The sequence below is a fragment of the Fundulus heteroclitus genome, chromosome 1 (assembly GCF_011125445.2).
Source record: "Fundulus heteroclitus isolate FHET01 chromosome 1, MU-UCD_Fhet_4.1, whole genome shotgun sequence".
Taxonomy (NCBI): domain Eukaryota; kingdom Metazoa; phylum Chordata; class Actinopteri; order Cyprinodontiformes; family Fundulidae; genus Fundulus; species Fundulus heteroclitus.
Window position 1 is genome coordinate 6,353,532 of NC_046361.1, and position 20,520 is coordinate 6,374,051.

The following is a 20,520-nucleotide window of genomic DNA, read 5'->3' on the forward strand; positions in this document are numbered from 1 at the left end:
CTAGATTTTAAGTCAATCATTTAATAGTCAATGTTGTCTATATGAACAGCGATTTAACACAACAGAAGTGAAGCTGTAAAACTGGGGTGCCAAAGGTGGTTTGGTTGAACCTCAGCCTTGAACTAATGCATCTAGGGTAATAATGGGGCATGAAACAAGTGCAGAAACACCACTTCTGACAATCAAATAAACCAACAGCCCATTTCAGACTGTTTCAGCACAAGCTGCATTTTATGTAAATACTACATGCTACATGTGTCCTTGTGCATATTTTTCTTCCAATGAAGTTTATTTAAAAATTTTTTCTTTGAGCGTGAAAAATGGTGTCTTCTGAGGGGTTTACAGTTTTGAGGGTGTCCTTTAGGGACACTTATGTCTTGTTTTTCTGTGTTTTCAATTTGGGTCTGTCTCTTATCATTCTGAGTGTATTACCAAAATTTCATTATGGTCACAGAATGATAAAGACTCTTGAAAAGTTAGTTTAGAGTCCTGCTCCTCTCTCCCATATAGTACCTTAACACAGACTTTGTCAGCAAATTAAAACTTAAAGCTTAATTAACAAATTATTACCACCAGAATTAAATTGTATTCTGACTGAGAGGGCTGGTTTATGATCCATAATCCAACCAGCCTCCATCTAAACACTTGTTCTGTTTAACTCATGAACTTACATGTGGAGGATGAGGCCGCAGCGCTGCAGCACAGAACATGCGTCAACATGGCAAGTGACGCATTAACTGTGAGACACAAAGAATCAATTATGAAATTTGTTGCCAACACTTTTTATTGTCAATTTTTGTCAATTTTATCGATTTGTTGTTGCAGCCCTAATTTATACCAACTGAACTTTTTTACATGTTGCCAACTTACAACCACAAATCTCAGTGAACTTTATTAGGATTTAATGTGACAGACCAACAGATGGTTAAAAGTATCATGTTTTTGCAAATAAAACATCCCCTACTGATAGTTAGGTTGTCAATACCAGCTTAGCAGATGTAGACTGAATATTCTGTCCTTTCTCCTTTAACAAATAGCTCATAATTAGTCAGACAGTTTAGAGAGCATCTGTGAACAGAAATCTTCAGTTGAAATTAGGACTTTGACTGAACTTTGACTGGCCCAATGGCTTTCTTTTTCAGCAGCTCCTCCTGAGTGACTGCATACCAAATTTTTGCTTTAGTCAATCACCTACTCGCTCCAATCAGCTGGATTTCCTTCAAAAAAGTTGATTAATTCATTGTTTGATAACTTGAATCAGTTTGTAATGTTTGTAATCTGCTGGCGTTATTTGATTGAATTCACTTTTTTGTAAAGTCTTTTGAGACAACATGTGTTGTTAATTGCTGCTATATGACTAAACTGAGTAGCTTACCTGATTAAAGCAACTACCCGGCCGATCGGTTTACGAAGACATCCATGTCTTGGTGGGTTTATCGTTGTGTCATACCCTTTCCATTTTCGGGTGACATTTTGTCAGACATTTTTTCAGAACCAACGCTGCTTTAAACTTCTCCAAAGTTTAGTTTGTTTAATAACTTCTGGCAATTGGCAATCCAGCAACTGAAGGCAATTGGTTGCATTTGATTTTAATCAGGGCTTTAAGAGGACAAAGGTGTAAAGGACGGTGACTATATCATAAATGTACCACACTTTCAGATTTTTATCTGTAAAAAACTTCTCAAATCTTGTAAAAGTTTGCTTTCACACAATTATGCCCCATTTTGTGTTGGCCTATCACACAAACACACACACACTCACACACACACACACACACACACAATTACATTAACATTTTTGATAGAAAGGGACAAAATGGAGTAAGGTTCAAGGAGTAAGAATACTTTTTTCTGCCACTATACCTTTCCGACAAATTGTTCTGCCAATCACTCAGACGTCGTTATTTTCTGCAGGGAAGTAATCTAAGGTTGCCCTCTGGGTTCACAAATAGTCACTTAAAATATCATAAACTACAAAGCCATTTTAATTTTGACTAAAATGCGTTATGAATAAGTACTAAAGAAAAGCAAAGGACATCAACATTACTGTACGCTGAGCTGAACTGTATTCGAAGCACGTGCTCGAACACATGCCCTAAAAGTTGAAGTTGTTTACACACACTGCCACATGTACATGAAGCATTGTCAAGTGCAGTAAATAGCTCATGTACAGTCTTCGGGGATAGAATGAAGGCATTTAAATGATTTATGAGGTAAACCTTCTTTCACATGCTCTCCCTGCCGCCCCTCCTTCCACTCACAGCAGTTCCTGAGGCTCGCCTATCTTCATCTTGAGCCAATTGTAATGCTCCAAGCAGGCGAGCCTTCACAGGGCCAATCCCCTGATTTGACGGGTTCCCAGCCCGAGATCATGTGACGGTTAAGCTATCCACAAGCTCTTCAAAGTGAGAGAGAGAGCATGAATATGTGTTTATGTGTGTGTGTGCGTGTGTGACTGTGTGTGTAAGAGAGAGAGAGCGAGGGAGAGGGAGTGAGAGAGGCATAAGGATATGCAAAGAGCAAAACCCGTGAGTTGAAGTTGCACTGCCAATGCGCGCTGTGACGCACAGAAACCTACATCTAGGACTGGAGTGCATGGTGTAAAGGAGCTGGGTTTACTTCCTTTGGCTTGACAGGTGAGCTTATTTTGCTGTTAACCAACAATGCATACTCTTATATGTACTGATGCGTAAATAGAAGTCTATGTCATCTCTAAACATGAGCAGGCTTATGTATTGAGCAAGCTTATATATGCTTCAGTTATGTTTATAGTCAAACATAACTTAAGGTACACTAAACGTTGAAAAATATCTAGGTCTGTAATTTACCCAAAGCCTGACTGCGATTGTGGTTGGACTTGTTGTCTCAGGCGGCAGCATTGAACATGCCATGAATGCTGAGAAAAGCCTTCAGGTCAAATCCTACTGTGCTGTTAGAGGGAGCATCCTGCTTTCAAAGCCCTTTTTTGATGTTCCTCAGCGACAGGGTTACTACAGGACAAATGACTTCAGACTTGGCCAAAGTGAGGTGTCCTCTCTCATCCCAAACTTTTTTCCTTCCGTGAGGTATAGCCACAGCTGCAGACCCCCCCTCACCCACCCACCCACCCCCGCTGATCCATGTAATATGATGTTACCCCCGAATGTTACCCCCCACATAAGATCTCAAATTACTGAATGTAAGAATCAATTCAAAACGTATTTGAGTGAAGGCACTGTGTGGATGTGCTAGGCAATTAAATTAAACATCCAATTTTACTTGAAACATGTGGAGCCTTGTACAGGACCCACCTTAACTTTATGAACAACTGATGTTTTTTTTTTTTTTTAAGAAAAACAACTTACAAGGGGGGGGGGCTTATACTTTAGTCATCAAGTGCTTTTTAGGATTTAATAGGGATTTCAGACTCCTATTTAAACATGAAGGGTACTCATTTCCTCCCGAGCCATGTGATGTTGTCTGGTAATTTTAATCCATATAAGTGTAGCTGTGGTGAATTGTTCCTGAGCTGCTCGGTGCATAAAAATAGAGAATAAATCCTTCACTCATGCATCATCCCGCTGAAATACTGTTTATCCTGAACTGATTTGACATAAAAATGCACTGCTCGGTAAGTTGTGTTTTTTTAGTCTAATACTACAGTGCTGAAATATCTTTGTTGCTCAGATTAGGATGAATTAAGGACCACAAGGGGAGATAAACAGAACCTCACTGTTCGACAACCATGTGGTTTTAATCTTAAAAGTGGCGAGAAAAGTGGAATGCCTGACTCCACATGGTCAGCTTGAAGCCTGAACTAGCAGCTGCACATTCTAAACACACACACACACGCGCGTTCTCACACACACACACACGCACACACACATTCCTGTTCCCTCACATGTGGCTGACTTTGCTTTTGAAGTGCTATGAGTTTGCAGGGCTCTTAAATAAGCAGCAGGTAGTTGACAGGGACCAAAAATGTAAAACATTGTAACTTTCAGTCTGGTGGCTTACTGTGTAACTGAGGAACTACCATATGAACATTAACTTACAGTTTTGGTCAGTATGACCACAGTCAGTGTGATTAGGCAATCTCTCCAGCCTAACTGTAACCAATATAGTGCGGTCGCTGTTTATACGGGCCCTCAGTTGAACTTAACCAGACTGCAACATGCGTGTTAAAATGTATGCACTTTCACTAACCGGGCCCTTTTGGAAGCAGTTTTGAAACCCTAACAAGGCTAGTGTCATTGTTAAATAATTGTTTGTTTTACAGAAAAAAGAAAAGAAAAGAAGCTTCATCAACTGCTTGATAGTCAGAGCCCAGCAAAGTCATCAGCCATCAATCCGCACAGGAATGGTGGATCACTTGCCACTTGGTGAGGAGACCTTCCTGTATTATTCCAGCTCTCCAGGGTCCGACTACGGTTGTGCCTCTCGCCACCCCAAGGGTGGTGTTTCCCAGGGCATCATGGTGACAGATGCGTGCACCTATCAGCACCACCCTTACCAAGGGCTCACGCTCTCCTCCTCGCCTTGCCTCTCGGAAGATGACCTCAGCGATTCCTCCAGCCCGTGTTCCTCCCTCTGCTCCAGCCCTGAGTCCACATCATCAGCATCACGGAACATCCTTTGCTCTAGCTACGAGAGCAGGGGCAGCAGGAGCAGTGGGTGCTCCAACTCATCAGGAGGAGAAAATCAAGATAGTCTCTTGGACCTCCTTCTCTCACAGGCCTCCCTTACCACCTCGTTGAGCTCCAGCAGTGGCAACATATCTGTCTCCACCTCCCTTTCCTTTTCTTCCCCAGCCTCCTCTCTGTCCTCATCACCAGCATCCCCATTTTTGCCAATGGGTCTAGCATGGGAGCCTAAGAGGGAGCATCGACTCGGTGCCCAGCAGCAGCTTGCCAAAGAGGAGTGTTTTGAGTTCCCAGTCTTTCTCGATGGACTGCAGGACCCTGAGGCCCTCCTGTTTCAGCCGACACTAGAGGAGATTGAGGAGTTTTTAGAAGAGAACATGATGGTGGCAATAGAAAAGGAGGAGAACGGGAGCGATGAGGAAATGTCACCTTCCATGTCTATGCCAGATGATACTGAGCAAGAGGGCTCAATGACACTAGCAGGAGACCTTGAATCAGCATCGCAGAACTCAGATCAGACTGTGCCCGAGGCCTCCAATTCAGAGGCCAAGCATGCAGCCTGTGCATCAGATTCAGACGGCTCACCAGTGGCAGATGACGAATGCCGTGTAACTACTTCCAACGGCAATTATATTGATGGGATCAAGCTGGAGGACTGTGGATCACTGACATCAGAAAGTACTACCGCTGCCTCAAGTGTGCCTGTCATCCTCCAAATCCAGCCCATTCAGGTGAAACAAGAACCAAGTTCCAGTGGTGAATCAGACACTGCTCATCATCAGGCACAGAAAACCCATTCCCAGTCAACTGAATCCCCATCATCAATCAAAATTGCCCAGCTCCTGGTCAACATCCAGGGGCAGACGTTTGCTTTAGTGCCTCAGCTGCTTTCCCCCGCAACAGCTAACTCAGGCAAAACAGGGGGCGCTGCTCCATCCAAATTCGTCCGGATTGCACCAGTGCCCATTGCAGCCAAACCAATTGGGCTTGGGGAAGGGGGATTGGGTCTAGGAGGACCAGCAGCAGGCGTCCTTGCTGGAGGCCAACGGTACCAGAAGAGCACAGTGGCAGACCTCATTAAAATGCACAAATGCTCATTTCCTGGCTGTAATAAGATGTACACCAAGAGCAGCCACCTTAAAGCACATCTGAGGAGACACACAGGGGAGAAACCCTTTGCATGCACCTGGCCTGGCTGTGGATGGAGGTGAGCAGACAAAACGTCCTTCATATTGAGTGTAAAAGGAACACATGAGCTAAGACATACCTATCATTAGACTGAACGATGAATACGGAGCGGGGAGTGTGGCGTTACACCACACTGCAAAGCTGCAAATGATGCCAAGGTTGCCGTTGCTACCTTTCATGCCCAGCTATGCTATGTTTGCCAGCTACTCAGTGTGGTGTGGTGTCATTCTCCCCATTTGCATTTAGAACTGCACCATCCAGAAGACATATAAGTACTGTGGTTTTAATGTTAGCCAAGATTTGACCTCCATCATCATTTGTCCTATACCTTTATACTTCTATACTTCTGAGATAACAGGAATCAAGGTTATCAATTTCCACTCCATGTGGGTCCATAGACATTTACTTGAAGACATTTGTTGGGAAAGTGCTACTCAATCATATTCCATGTAATAAACAAGCATATCAACAGTGCCCTATTTTGCTAAGTAATTATAGATAAGGAACAACAAACTGTTTTCCTGTCCTGTTATCCCTTTTATGTCAGCTCAAATCCATTGACAGCTTCTCATATTCATTAAAGGAACACTCCAATGCACTAGAGTCACTAGAACAAACTATATAGCCTCACACACAAGAAAATTGTTTGATTTGGACAGAGTTGTTAGCTTTAAATCGGAAGGCTTATATATGTGGAAGCTAAACTCTGGACTGTTCATTTATGATTACAGTTTGTTCTTTTTCTGCAAGCCATGTCTGTCCCCTGCTATCAGTGTATTTTTGAACCATGGTAAAGTTGCAGATTAGATAGGGCACCTTTTGAAGTCGTCCATATGCAGACTTTGTACCCTGTTAGTTATTCCACCTGTTTGCTCACTGTTCAAAACCACTGAGCACACATTCATGCAACAACAAGACTCTTTTTTTTTTTAAAAAGAGACAAACCCATATTTTGTGGCTGACATGAACAGACATACATGACACATTTACAAAGTCTCCTTTGCAAGAAACTGGTTCTAGTTGGTTTTCTGTATTTTAATATATGCCTCCATTCAGGGAAAGAGAAACATCTTGTTTTGATCTCTTTGGGTTAAAGTACAGGAGCCAACTTTTGACCTGCCGGTCAATGAATTCATCCTCTAAGCGTCACTTATAGCTCATGGTTGCACATAGAGTCTCTGTGTATATGCATCAATACTGGCAGGTGCAAGTTAGCAGCAATAAGGATTCAGTGTCTTTAGTGAATGAGTGTGGTGGTTCCTTAACAACTCTACATGATTTAAGGAGGCTGCACTTGAAGCTTCCAGATGTCAGAATTTAAAATGTTCTAATATATGCTATCATTTATATTTTATTATATCACAGTTCAGAAGATAGGCAACAATGAGACATATCATAAAATCACAGCACTTGTCTCCAGGAAATGGTTTACTACAGAATGAACATCTTAAATCTGAAGGTTTTATTAGTGAGGTTTGGAATGACTTGAAGGAAATTAGTTGACTGTCACCAATCTTAATGTAAGACTGTGTTAAATTAGATCTGACATAGCAGGCACAGCATAGATTTTTGAACAGAATATGGGTTTCATGCAAAGATACTGGATGTATATCCACATTTTGTGCCTTTACAACCGCAAACTTCAGTGTATTTTACAGGGATTATATCTGTATAGAATAGCACCGATGAGTATAGTGCAACTGCAAAGCTACCAAGACATGATCATTTAAACTGTCTCAGCATTAGTCAGAAAAGCTGCTAGGAAGTCCAACTCAGGTGGAAGAAACGTTTGACAAATTAATGGTGCTCCCCACAAATATGGTCTTCACTTCAGACTAATTTGTGTTGTTGTGCTTTAGTATTTCATGAAATAGAAATAACAAAAACGTTATTTGGATCTTTCCTGAAAATATTGTTAAAAAAATCAAACAGTATGAAGGGGTTTTCAGGCCTTTGCATGTGTACCTTAGTGGCCATGCAATGAATAGACCCAAATAAATATATGAACCTTTTTTCTGCTGTTGCAAAAAAAAAAAAAACATGGTTTACTTGTAAACATAATTTCAGTTCGTAAGAATGAAATAGTTAAATCTACATTCTGCATTCCAGGCCAGCCAACAATGGGAATGTGGGATTTATTTATGTAGAGGAAAACTCAGTGACTGGGGGAGTCCTCTCTGGAGCATGTGCGTCTGACAATATCACCCATCAGCCGAGCACAAACCAACAGCATTATCCCTGATTATATGTGGCAGACCACATGGCTTGGCTCAGTGAAAAACAAAGCATTAACCTCCAGCAAATAGACTGTGTTAAGCATTTTAATCTTTCCATAAATCCAAGGAACACAGTGTCTGATTATGAGAAATGTAATCACATCTGTCAGCATTGGTTCATCGTGTCCCTCCACCATTTTTCTGTATATGGATGTGTTAGTGGGACATTTCTGGAGAGAGAGAAAGGCTTGGTTTGTGACATGATCTGCTACTCAAAACATTTATTTAGTTAAGATTTCAAGTAATTACGAGTTCATTGCAACTGAAATGTGCTATAAATCTCATTTTTACACATAGCATGGATGAGTTCATGTCATTTTACATAGTTAGATAAAAATCTCTACTGATTGTAGTTTAATTCTGACATAGAAATACGAGAATCCAACAGAATAGACAGTAATTATTTTGAATTGATAACTTTTAGTTAGTATTTTACTAAGGGGATGAAAAAAGGTGCTACTGTTGTGTTTGTATACATCAGCTAAACACACGAGTCAGCTAATTCATTCACATTTAGCACGTGCTGTTTTGTTGCTGCAGCGTGTATGCAGAGTTGCAGATCTTTCCACAGATAAGATGTAAATATAGAAACACCTACCTCTATGCATTTAATGTTGCACATCATTTCATATGCTATGAATGAAAAGTAGCTCCTTGGAAGACATAACTAAAATGTACAGTTTTCTTTGCATAAGTGGTCCCTGCTGGAACGTTTTTCACATCTTTCTCAATTTACAATCATTAATTTTAGTGTATTTTATTGGGATTCGGGATTGAGACTAGGATAAAATAGTGCATAAATATGACAATGAAAGAAACCCGATCCATAATTTTCAAATTTTTTGACAACATAAATCTGCAAAGCGTGGCTTGCATTTGTTTTAAGCAGTTACAGCTGCAAGTGTTTTGGAGTATGTTTTTTTGTTTTGTTGTTTTTTTTACAAAATAGTGCCAGCTCAATCAACTTTGATGGGAAGGTTACATTAAAACATATTCAAGTCTTGCCAAAGTTGGACAACAGTTAAATCTGGACTAAAGAAAAGCCTTTCTACAACATGATGGTGCTAAGGTGGGGAAGGTTTTTTCACTGTGATCTGAGTTTATTTCTCAACCTTACAAAGTGCTTCAAATATGGGAGAAAAAGGAACATTTTGTTCTCAATAGCTTTCTTCTTCCCTGTTTTTGGCAAAGGACATAATTGCAGAGAGCACCACACCTAATAGTTCCCATGTAGACAGACTCCCCAACCTGAGGTGTGGATCTGTGATGGTCCTCCAGAGTTACCAAAGGACTCCTGGCCTCTGACAAATGTGCTTCTAGCTTGGTCTGGCATTTTAGGTGGACCATCATGTCTTTGTGCACTCACAGTTGTTGCCATAGTCTTCCCATTGTCAGATGATGGAGAAAACATATTTTTCTGTACCATAGAAAGCACCCCTGGATTTGTTCTTCAGTGCTTTTTTGGTGGGACTGCACACAGAGCTGGGTTCTGCTTGTGGTCTTTTTCTCTGTGGGATTTTATTTTCTCTCTTGTTACATACAAACTCAGTATAGGGGATTGCTGCAAAGTTAATGAATTGACACATTCAACTATCCACTGTTACCACTAATACAGAAGGGATTTCTGCAAAAATCAATGAGCCAGAGCAGTTTTTATACTGAGATTAAATTACACACAGATGGATCCTGCTTACTACTCAGGTCAATTCTGAAGGTAATCAGTATCACTAGATAATATCCGACTGAAAAGGGTTGAATCCTTATGCCCACTACAACAAGTTTGAAAATCATTGTTTCATTTTCATTTCACTTTACAATGATGTATTACATAGTATTAGAATCTATCAAGTACAATTGCAATGCAATTCATTGAAGTATATGGCTGTAACATGACAAGAAATGGTTCAAGTTCAAGATGCATGAATTTAACTTACTACAAGTGTGGTTCAGAATGAATACATTTCCAACATTTATGGAAAACATAATACAATTTAGGCCAAACATAATCTCCCAATGTGTAATGATGGTTTTACATATTTCAGACGTTCGGGTCAATGTGTTTCCTTAGGGGACCTGCAATTCACTAAAAATGGCACCCGTGCAGTGTTTTTTGTGACTGAAGCAATTTACAGTATTATAAAATTGCCTCTTCACTGCCAATTTCCTGCTGGAACAGGAAATGGACATAAACTAGTGAGACAGGCACCCCTTACCCTCTGTAACTTTAGAAGAGACCCATATGTTGGCCCCTCGGAAGCAGAGAGAAGTGATATTTCATTGGCTGCAGGCCAACGTGTTACTCATTCAAAGCTGTATTTTTTTTTTTCACTCAACTCTTCAACATTTTTGATGTTTAGCTGTCTCAATCTGTCTTGCTGTTAGTAGCGTTGTTGGCCGTGAAGAGATCTAGGTACCCTGGCATGGTCACATGTGAAGACTGAACGGCATACGGGCAGCAACATACGTATCTCCAGCTCCCAAATGCTTGTGTTTTATTCTCCAGGGCAAAAAAACAAAACAAAACACTGCAGCGTGTGTGTGCTTGTCATCTGTCATCGGGGTTGTGGCTTGTTGTCTTTGTCTGCTTATGCATCTAAGATCACAATACCCACAATGGGAAGTGGTGACAAGTATTACAGTTGATTTAGCATTTGGCTTAGACACTTAGAGCAAGAGAAACATGCAAAAAAGAGGAGTCTCCTTTTTCATTAAAAGGTTAAGTGCAACTGTGTACAGCAGGAACCCCGGCAGCTATGCAACTGTAACCAACCTGACTGCCCCACCTTCGCTGTTGCTTTTATGTTCTTATTGCTGCAGAGTTGGATTGAAGGACAAGCTAGAACAGAGCCTGCACATGTGTTTCCCACAGCCCCCACACTAATGCGTGTGCTATGTGTCGTGCAGCAACCACGCCAAGCTGCCTCCAGGACTCCAACCCACAATCAAAAGTGGAAAACACATTTAGACGATCAACAGAAGTTCCGTTCACCCGTGCAGCCCTTAAACTCCCTGACCTTGGTCGCAATCCCTGAAATGCGCGGATTACTGAAACTTCCACAGTAAGCATAGGAGAATGAATTATTTTTGAACAAAACATTTGCTGAGATTGCACAACATAGGCGACCTGATCAGTCTAATTAAAAATGAGAACCATACGAGTTTTTCATGTTTACTTAAATCCACCCCCGCGGTGCAGCAGGCTAAACTTGGATTCGGGCCTAGTATGAGTATGTCAAGGAGATGCACATGGTTTCTCTCATGCCCCTGCTTGAAGTAGGTTCTCTGCCGCTCCAGGGTTTAATGTGTGCATACATGTTAGCCGAGGCTTTCCATAAGCAAACATAGAGCCACTCATTGTACAGAATTTACAGGAACGCTTTTGATTTTGATCACACGACAGACCTGAACTTGTTGCATTCACTTTTGGCCAAGGATATGTCGCCTGTGGTAGAAAACACTGTTTTTGATCCTTTGAGGTCTGATACTAATAGGGATGTACTACGCTGACTAAAAGTGATGTCAGACTCTTTATGCCGTTATCCAGATGTTGTTCTGACCCAAATCCCTAAAAGTGGCTTCATTGAAAAAAAAAAAAAAAAGAAAAAAAAAACACTTCTTAGATTTGTCAATACATTTTAAATAGCTGAGCTAAGAGGAGAGTCCTGCTTTTCCAGTTGGGGTAATCAATGTAAAAAAAAGAAAAGAAAAAGACATTCTTCCTATATTATTTAAAAGTAGGCGTTATGGTTACATTATCATATCATGGTAAAACTGTTTCTTGGCAAATTAAGCATGTCCTAACATATTATATCAGAAAATCTTTACTGACGGACTATTTAATCGTTGTTTAAAAATCTACAAAAATACAGTTTTGTTGAACCAGAACTTCACAAAAATACAAATTACAACTGCAAATAAAATCTTTGCGAGGGGACGGCGACGCCAGCAGTGTAATAACCAATCAAGAGTTTGCCTAATCATTGATAGTAACCCAGCTATTCAGAGTTGCTCCTCTGGATTGCGCTGATAGCCAATGTGTGAGGCTGTCTGTTGTCGTGGAAACCAAGCATCATGTCATCGCTTCTCTCACACCTAGTGCAACAATGTCACCTATGTGCTTGTTCGGATTGTAGGATGTCTGCAAACAACCACGCCACCAGAGGGCTAAACATGTATAGGATCAGATAGGGCGTTTTAGAGTAAGGTGCCAACTTTGCTTAAGAGGCAGTGGTCTCAAAATATTTGTGTTTAGCATCATAGGGTTAAATATAAAGCTGACAGTGTAATTCTCTATTGAGAGTCAATGTTGTGGCTTTAAGGATTACCAACACACTGTTGTTGCCTTTTGGTTATAACGTACATCTTGTAACACCCTGCGTGTTTTTTTGTTTTTTTGGGGGGGGGGTCTGGAAACCCAAACATGGCAATACAAGAAAGACTAGCTGTGCTCCAACTGCCAGGAACACTTAAGTTAATTGGTGGAACACAACACTTACTTTCAGCTTTATGATCACAGGGCAGGGTTGTACTTATCGGTGGTAGACAGCAAATGAAGTCAAATTAGCAAAGCATTAGCAAAGTAGTTCATTATACTACTTATAAGACAGTGGGTATGTGTAATGGGTCATGATAAGGTAATAAAAAAACCTTGGACCAATAAATTAGTCTAACTGTACACCAAACATTTGACAAATACTGTATTTTGTACACAATTTGCACACCCAAGCTACTATATTGTATCCAGCCCTTTAAGTAATACTCTTTTATGTTGCTTCACGTGGGATGAAGACCCTCGTGGAGCTGTAAAAAATGGGCCTGAACATGGGTGGTCCTTTAGTGGTGCTGGTGAGGACTTCTACAGTGTGTTTTTTAGTTGAAATTTGTCTGACAAGACCTAGCACAGCATGAGTGTGCCAAGCATGCTTCTGCATCATGATGCAATAGGATCATCGAGGAAGGATGCTGCTGATGTATAAACCATGCAGGGGAAGTGCGAAACATCTTTGTCAAGTCTGTCAGTCGTTTTGGTTACTTATTCCCGGGGTCACCACATCACAGACTTGGCAGAATTTTTACAGAAGATGCCCTTCCTGACGCAACTGGGATTTGAACCAAAGTCCATTTGAACCCAAGTCCCCCAAATTTAAGCCACAGGCTTAATCCGCTAAACGACAGGGGAACTAGTTTCTCAGTAATTTCATTCTTCTAGCAGTAACAGTTCGTGGCGTTGGATTCTCCTCTTTTGATACATAAACCCCATGAAGCTCTTGACCTTGACCTGGACCAGATGGTCTCTCAGCTAAATTCAAGTACCAAAAGAAAAGCAGCTTCACCATTTTCTTTACTTTGAAGAAGAAAATTGTGATTGGCTGTTATTTAGATATTTACTAGATTATCTAAATTTACTAAATTGTGGTCTTAATGCAGTATGTATTTCTGTTGTTATGTATGCTTAATAGCTACAACAATATTTAAATATAGATCCTACAACAATATTTAAATATAGATTTTTTTTTTTTATTGTTGCTGCCATGTAGATTAGCAATGTCATGTAGAGGATATCACTGAGTAGATTGTTTCTTACAATGGAGCCCCATTAACAGCACAATTTCTCTGTATGGTATCAGAAGTTAAAAATGCATTCACTAAAAAGTGACGGACATTTACCCGCCTTTTAATGCAAGTCCAGCCAGTTTGGTTCTGACGGAATTACTATTCAAAAAAAGATCAAACACAAACCCAAAGCACACTGGGGTCCCTGTTGTGTCACTCTTCTACAAACCAAGCAGAGTGAAAGCTAATGTTTGTTACTCTAACTCACATAGTAAGATAACAGATAGACCTTGACCTTTGGCCTTCTTCGTAATGTTTATTCTAGTTATTCAGTTGGTAGAAGGCTAGACTTTAAGGTGTTGCTATTGGTCTTTAAGGAACTAGATCGTCTTGGGCTGGTGTGCATTTCAAAGTTACTTGTCATATAGGAACCATGTAGACCCCTAAGGTCTTCAGGAAACTGCTTACTCAGTGTTCCCAGGACCAGAACTAAATAAGGTTTGGTAGCTTTTAGTTTCTATGCCCCTGAGGAAAACCTCACCGAAAATCTGGGATTTCCAGAAACTGTTGCTTACTTTAAATCTGGACTGGAAACATTGTTGTTCCTTAGAACTCTTTAACCAACGACGCACTAATGAGCCATTTGTCCGACCACTGATGACTGATTGAAGCTTGAGATCTAAGATTATTTCACATTTTAACATGTTTGTCATTTTTATGCAATGTTTCTCAAAGCCGTTTTTGGCATTTAATGTTTCTCTGCTGACTTTGTGTAAATAACTTTTGACTGCCTTGTGTGTGAATGATGCTATACAAGTAAACGTGCCTTGCCTAGAAGTTGCTAAATTTATGACTGGATGCTTCGTGTACATTGGTGAATTGAAACATATTTGCTGGATGGGTGTTTCTAGACATGAAAAATAATGAAAGCTATTGGGTAGCACTCCAAGTTCGTCATTATCAAGTTATGTCTCTTATCAGGTAGAGCCCTTTGGGATGTCCCACATACTGGTGATAGCCACGTTTAGATGGAGGCCAAATTGTTACAGCATCAGAAGCGTAGGAAGGCGATATTAGACTGATATTTAAAAAAGCTGATATATGTTTCAATGGCTGGGACACCACAGGCCGATCCACAACAGTGTGATATCTGCAGGCTCACCAAATGTTGGTCCAGACTGACCTTGGGTACAATGTTGAGCAATTGTTTGTTTATGGAAGCCGAATGAGATGAGGAATTCAAGAAATATTAACCTAAGCTCTGCGTCAAGCAGGAGTTTTAGATTTTTCAGGATTTACAGTTCTACGGGCCCGTCGAGTAATGAGTAGGGCATCTGTGTAAAGCATGGCTGGAGCGGAAATAGGCAGACGGAGCTTTGAGTGATGTTTTTTACTCCTCTGTGAATTATCAGCTCCATGTCTGCAGCTGGCTGCCGATGCCACCGTGAAACTGATCTTTGTTACAGATTAATTTGATCTTAACGGCTTCGTTAACATATACAGATGCCCATGTAGGTGTGCTTAACCCTTCGCTGTCATGGTAGCCAAACTGGCTGGAGCACATAGAGACCACGGCAGATTAGGCCAGGAATAGACCTGACTTGGGTTAACTGTGCTCATCTGTTGTGCTAAATATGGGATGGCTCTTTGACTTCACCGAGAAGTTGCATGCAAAGTATTACGCCTCTCAGATTACCCTCATCTTATAGGCCTCACATAGCTTTTCATCCTTTTTGGATACAGTAAACATGATTTCATCCAATATTTTTTTTTTTTTTTGCAAGAAAGGCTTTTATGCATAACATATGATATTTGTTGTATATATTGAGGCTGTTAAGAGGTTTCTAAAATCTTCTGGTAAGATTTAATATGAAAAAGATTTCCAAACAGGTTTAATAATATGTGATAAATGTTATTTATCGCTCTCTTGGTTTCTTCCTCACAGGTTCTCCCGGTCCGACGAGCTATCCAGGCACCGCCGCTCCCACTCCGGGGTGAAGCCATACCAGTGCATTGTCTGCGAGAAGAAGTTTGCCCGCAGCGATCACCTGTCGAAACACCTCAAAGTCCACCGCTTTCCACGAAGCAGCAGGACAGGGCGCTCTGTAAACGGACCTCTCTGACCTCTGCTGTGATGGAGTGACGCTCAGCGGAGGAGAAGGATGGGAGGGGTGGATGTCTGTGACGAAAGACTGAGTAGGACAGTCCAAACACCCTTAAAAGGACTCTGTAAAGGGCTGTGTGTGCGTGTGACGCGCATTCTTGGTACTGTGATAATTTATTGGGTGACAAGGAGAAGACTGTAAAAACTAAACAGGAAACTGTTACTTGACGCAGCAATGTCACAGGTGGAATAAGCTTTTCGTATATAGCAATTTTATTCTCAAATCTTTTAGCTGATCTATTTTGAAGACAAATTTCCTATTTTTTCACTATAAAGTGCATCCTTTGAACAAAACATTAATATCAAGCCATGTTATATTACTTGGAGATCTACTACTGTTTTAATTTTTTTTCCTTTTTACCTTTTGGAAACCAACAACGTTTTGGGGAAAAAAATGTCAATGTCCAATGCTATGAATTTGGAACCTAAAAAAAAAAAAAACATCACAAAGCAGGCTACTGAGGCCTTGGTTGAACTCTTTCTCAAGGATTGCAAAGTAACAGATACATCAACATTCCTTAAGCTTTGAAAAGGTTTCTTCGACGCCCCTGAGTCTCGCAAGTGGGAGAAAAAAAAAAACATTGTAGAGACTGCAAACAAGAACAAAGCTCGGTTTCATGTTGATTTACTGTTCTCCATTGTAGATCATCACACTGTGTAATTAGCACTGGCACACATAAAACGTTCGGTGGTCAGTCCCAGCGGAGAGTCTTTGAGTATGTTGTGCTGTTTTACTGACGTCTGAGTCAGTTTTCATTTTGGTTCATCTCAAAAGGCCACCCATCAGATCGAGACCCATTTCTTCATGGGCTACTGTGAATCAAAGCTAAAGCTGAGGATGGATCCAAATGATCCTGTATGCCGTCATCACAACTTCTGCTTCATGACTTTGTGATGATATAACTATGTAATTACATCTGCTTGAAGTCACTGTTGTTAAATAACAATCTGAATAAGCTGAAACAAAGTTGTTGTATTTTTTTTCCTTTTCCTGCCACAGATTTTTTCCCTCCTATCAGAAGAAAGGCTTTTGAATGTGAACACAGATATTTTATTTGTCATATCTAATTAACTTTGTGGCTGTTGATAGATAAACAAAATCACCCCAGGTTGTCAGCAGAAATGTAACCTGTGGTGCAAATGTCTAAGGTGGGCCTCAAGAGAAACGCTGCTAAAATAGCAAGTTACCAAAGTGAGATTCTGTGAAGTTATGATCTGTATTAGTTTCCTTATCTTTAGCAGGAGAATGAAATGAAAAGTAAAGAAATGTTCGCAGTGGTGGAAGCTTAACATTTAGTCAGACGGACATTTAAGATACCTACCGTAGGTACTGTAACAACATCTCAATGAAAAAAGGCCTGAGTTGTGGGGTGCAGCTCTATAATAACGGGTAATACCCATCAACACTTTGACAAGAGACTGATCAGTTTGACTGTTTTCCCAAAAGAATAACGCTTGTGTTGGCGTACTACACAAAGCTCCATTAACAGAGCTTGCTAGCTGTAATTAACCTGCCTTATCAACTGTCCACCAGAAGAGGAGTAGACCATTGCATTTTGAGACTGGCTGTTACTTCTGTAATGGCATCAAATATGGTATGCTCCTGGGCTTTTATCCAGGGATAGTTTTTGCTTTTACATTTTTCTAGTGAACTCACAATCAGCTGATCAGGTTGGCTGATACAACCAGGCAGCATAAAGCATAGGGATTTTGCTTTGTTCAACTGAGACTCAACACTAAACTAACCAGTCTCTTGGAAAATTATAGAGGTGTGACGTCTACAAAAAAATTACCATTTAGATAACGAGTTATCTAAAAATGCAGAAATAAGCTAAAACAAGGGCCTTTATCAGATGCTAGCCTTCCACTGATCTGGGCACAATTTCACTTTTTTTACACACTCACTGCCGTTTGGCATCTTTCTGTTATAGATAAGGAAACTATACTTCCTGTTAGTAACTTTGCAGAGCCTTACTTCAAAAAACTTAGCAATCCCTTTAGTAAATATAGCACATTACAAATAATTTTAGGAAAATTATTTGTAATGTGCTAATCAGACTAATTAATTAGTTGATAGCAGTTGCTTTGAGATTTGAAATGCAGATTCCCATTTTTATTGACACATATTTTTGTATCTAAATATGATAAAAATTGACCTGAAAAGACAAAATAAATAGGTGGCAGAAAGACTGGCTTTAAATCGAACAAAAAATTAAGACATTACGAGACTATCCGCATTTTGTATCAAACCATACATCAGTAACATTGTGTATAATTTTAGCTAAACCCAGTACAAAATGCATTTAAATTTTGTTTAATTTTCTTTACTGACTAAAAACAGTTAGTTTTGACATATATCATGGCCATGGAATCTTAGATCATACAATTGCACATCAGTACTGATTAGCGTAAACTTATCTGGTAGAGAATTGAAATTAAATATACAATGTCTTGTTCATAAATAGTAGATAGAGTCACCTTAATTTGTGGTGAGTTTAAACTAATCTTAAAAGAACACCAGCAAATGAACAAATTTAACTGGAATGTTGTTGTTTTTTGTTTAGTTTTTTTTTTCAATTGGATAAGTTGAGACTGGAAGCTAATGTATTGCATAACCCGTCAAATTTATTTCACCAGAATAGCTTTGGGTAAAAAAAAAAAAAAATAGAAAGCCTCCTTGAAATGCTGTCATCAGTATTGAACATATCATCTTTGCCTTTGTCTTTTACTTTAAAGAAACAGTATTGGGCTTTTTGCCAAATCACATCTACCAATATATTGCTTTTTCCTTCTTTTTTTTTCTGTATCTCAGCATCTCAGCTGAAGTCATGCCAAATGTGCCACAGCAAGACAGGAGTCAATTTCTGTGCCATAAATATGAAAGGTGTCGACGTTCTTTATTCAAACTGAAAAAGATGATTGTTGACGTGTCAAATTAAGTGTTTTATGTCTTTATTTTCTCAGTGATTGACAGATCACTTTGAATGTTCAGCACATGACCCTTGATGCTGTATGTAGAAAGTGTACTTACTCTGTCAGGCATTCCTTCCATGCAAACAGAAAACTCACTTTTGTGAATGTGTATTAGATGTGATCCCACGAATGTATGTAAATACTGTACATGCAACAGAAAGGACAACTGCTTGTAATGATGTCTGTGATTGTGAAAGATTTTTAAAAATGTAAAGAAACTGTATATAACACAATTTGTCATATATATATATATATATATATATATATATATATATATATATATATATATATATATATATGTATGTATACATACTGTAAAATAAGGAAAAATAAATTCTGGTGTTACCAGACCACATATATGTTAAAGTGGCTCAGTGAATGTTTATGATACGGTCATAAATCTAGAAAAAGATTTTACCCATCTAGTTTTCTAAGAACTTCTTTTATTCAAGTCCTTTCATCTGGTAAAATAGCAGTTTTGCATATGGTATCATAAAACATCTTCTGAGTTGTTTACAAAATGTGGTTTGTGCACACAAAATAAGAATTGACAAAAAATTCTTATAAATGTTTTGCTTTGTTCTACTATGTAAAACACATTTACAATAAAATTCCAAAGCTGAAATTCTGTTTTGTTTCATCTTTAAATAATTTGTAACAAGTTAGGTATTTTAATGTTTGCCCAAAATGAGTAAATATTGAATGCTTGGGTTTGCTTTGGCTTTAATAAATCTAGTCAGGATTCAGTTCCCACTTTTGCAATATGTTTCCTATATTATTGGATTACAAATAATTTTGATTGGACATTGTTTATTTTCTTTTTCTTTTTTATGTCAAGTTGGGCTTCAGGGCTTCCAGGTTTGGAAAAGTTATGAAATGAAAAAAAAAAGCATGAAAATGTATTTTTATTTTGTGAATTCACCCCTTAATTTGTTATTCCAACGATCCAAACACACATAGCTACAAATGTTTGCTGTATTTATAGATCTTATCCAATAGTTTCTAAATGTTTTTGCCATGCAGGGTAAAAGTCTGGAATTTGAAAATATTCATTGACCACAAACTACTATTTTTCATTTTAATAAAAAGACAAAAATATATGTTTTTATATTATTCCTAGGTCTGTACTTTTACAGGCTTTTTTGAACCTGCTGGAGTAGTTGCCCGGTCTTTTTATCTATAGATTCAGCAAAACATTAAACAACCCAAAGCTAAAATATGTTAAGCACAGAAAAGTGTGGTGTAGCACTCTTTCGTAACTGTGAAAGCTAATTCCATTTATATTAAAACTATGTAAGAGCCCTGTATTTTCTTTTTAACCATAAACGTTTTACAACGTTTTGCGTTTTTAAATTAAACGCGATAGCAATATTAAGACACTTTTTTTTATTGTGTACATCTGCATCAACTGCTTTTGCTGGCTTTTTACATCACAAGATATTTCTGGGGCTTCACAGTGGTGCAGTGGGTAGCACTGTTGCCTTGCAGCAAGAAGGTTCTGGGTTCAAATCCAACCCTGGGCCTTTCTGCATGGAGTTTGCATGTTCTCCCTGTGCATGCGTGGGTTGTCTCCTGGTACTCCAGCTTCCTCCCACAGTCCAAAAACATGACTGTTTAAATGTCCTTAAGTGTGAGTGTGTGCGTGAATGGTTGTTTGTCCTGTCTGTCTCTGTGTTGCCCTGCGACAGACTGGTGACCCAACCCCTGTGACCCCATGAAGGATTAAGCGGGTCAGAAAATGGATG

At 39.4% G+C, this 20,520-nt stretch overlaps 1 protein-coding gene across 1 annotated transcript; it reads left to right on the forward strand.

The window, feature by feature from the left end:
* The first annotated feature begins 2,430 nt into the window (after positions 1-2,430).
* Positions 2,431-18,971, forward strand: LOC105934242 (Krueppel-like factor 15). Its single transcript, XM_012874139.3, has 3 exons — positions 2,431-2,635; positions 4,258-5,828; positions 15,584-18,971. The coding sequence occupies exons 2-3, from the start codon at positions 4,339-4,341 to the stop codon at positions 15,759-15,761; spliced, it is 1,668 nt and encodes a 555-aa protein (XP_012729593.2). The 5' UTR covers positions 2,431-2,635; positions 4,258-4,338; the 3' UTR covers positions 15,762-18,971.
* Positions 18,972-20,520: the final 1,549 nt, after the last annotated feature.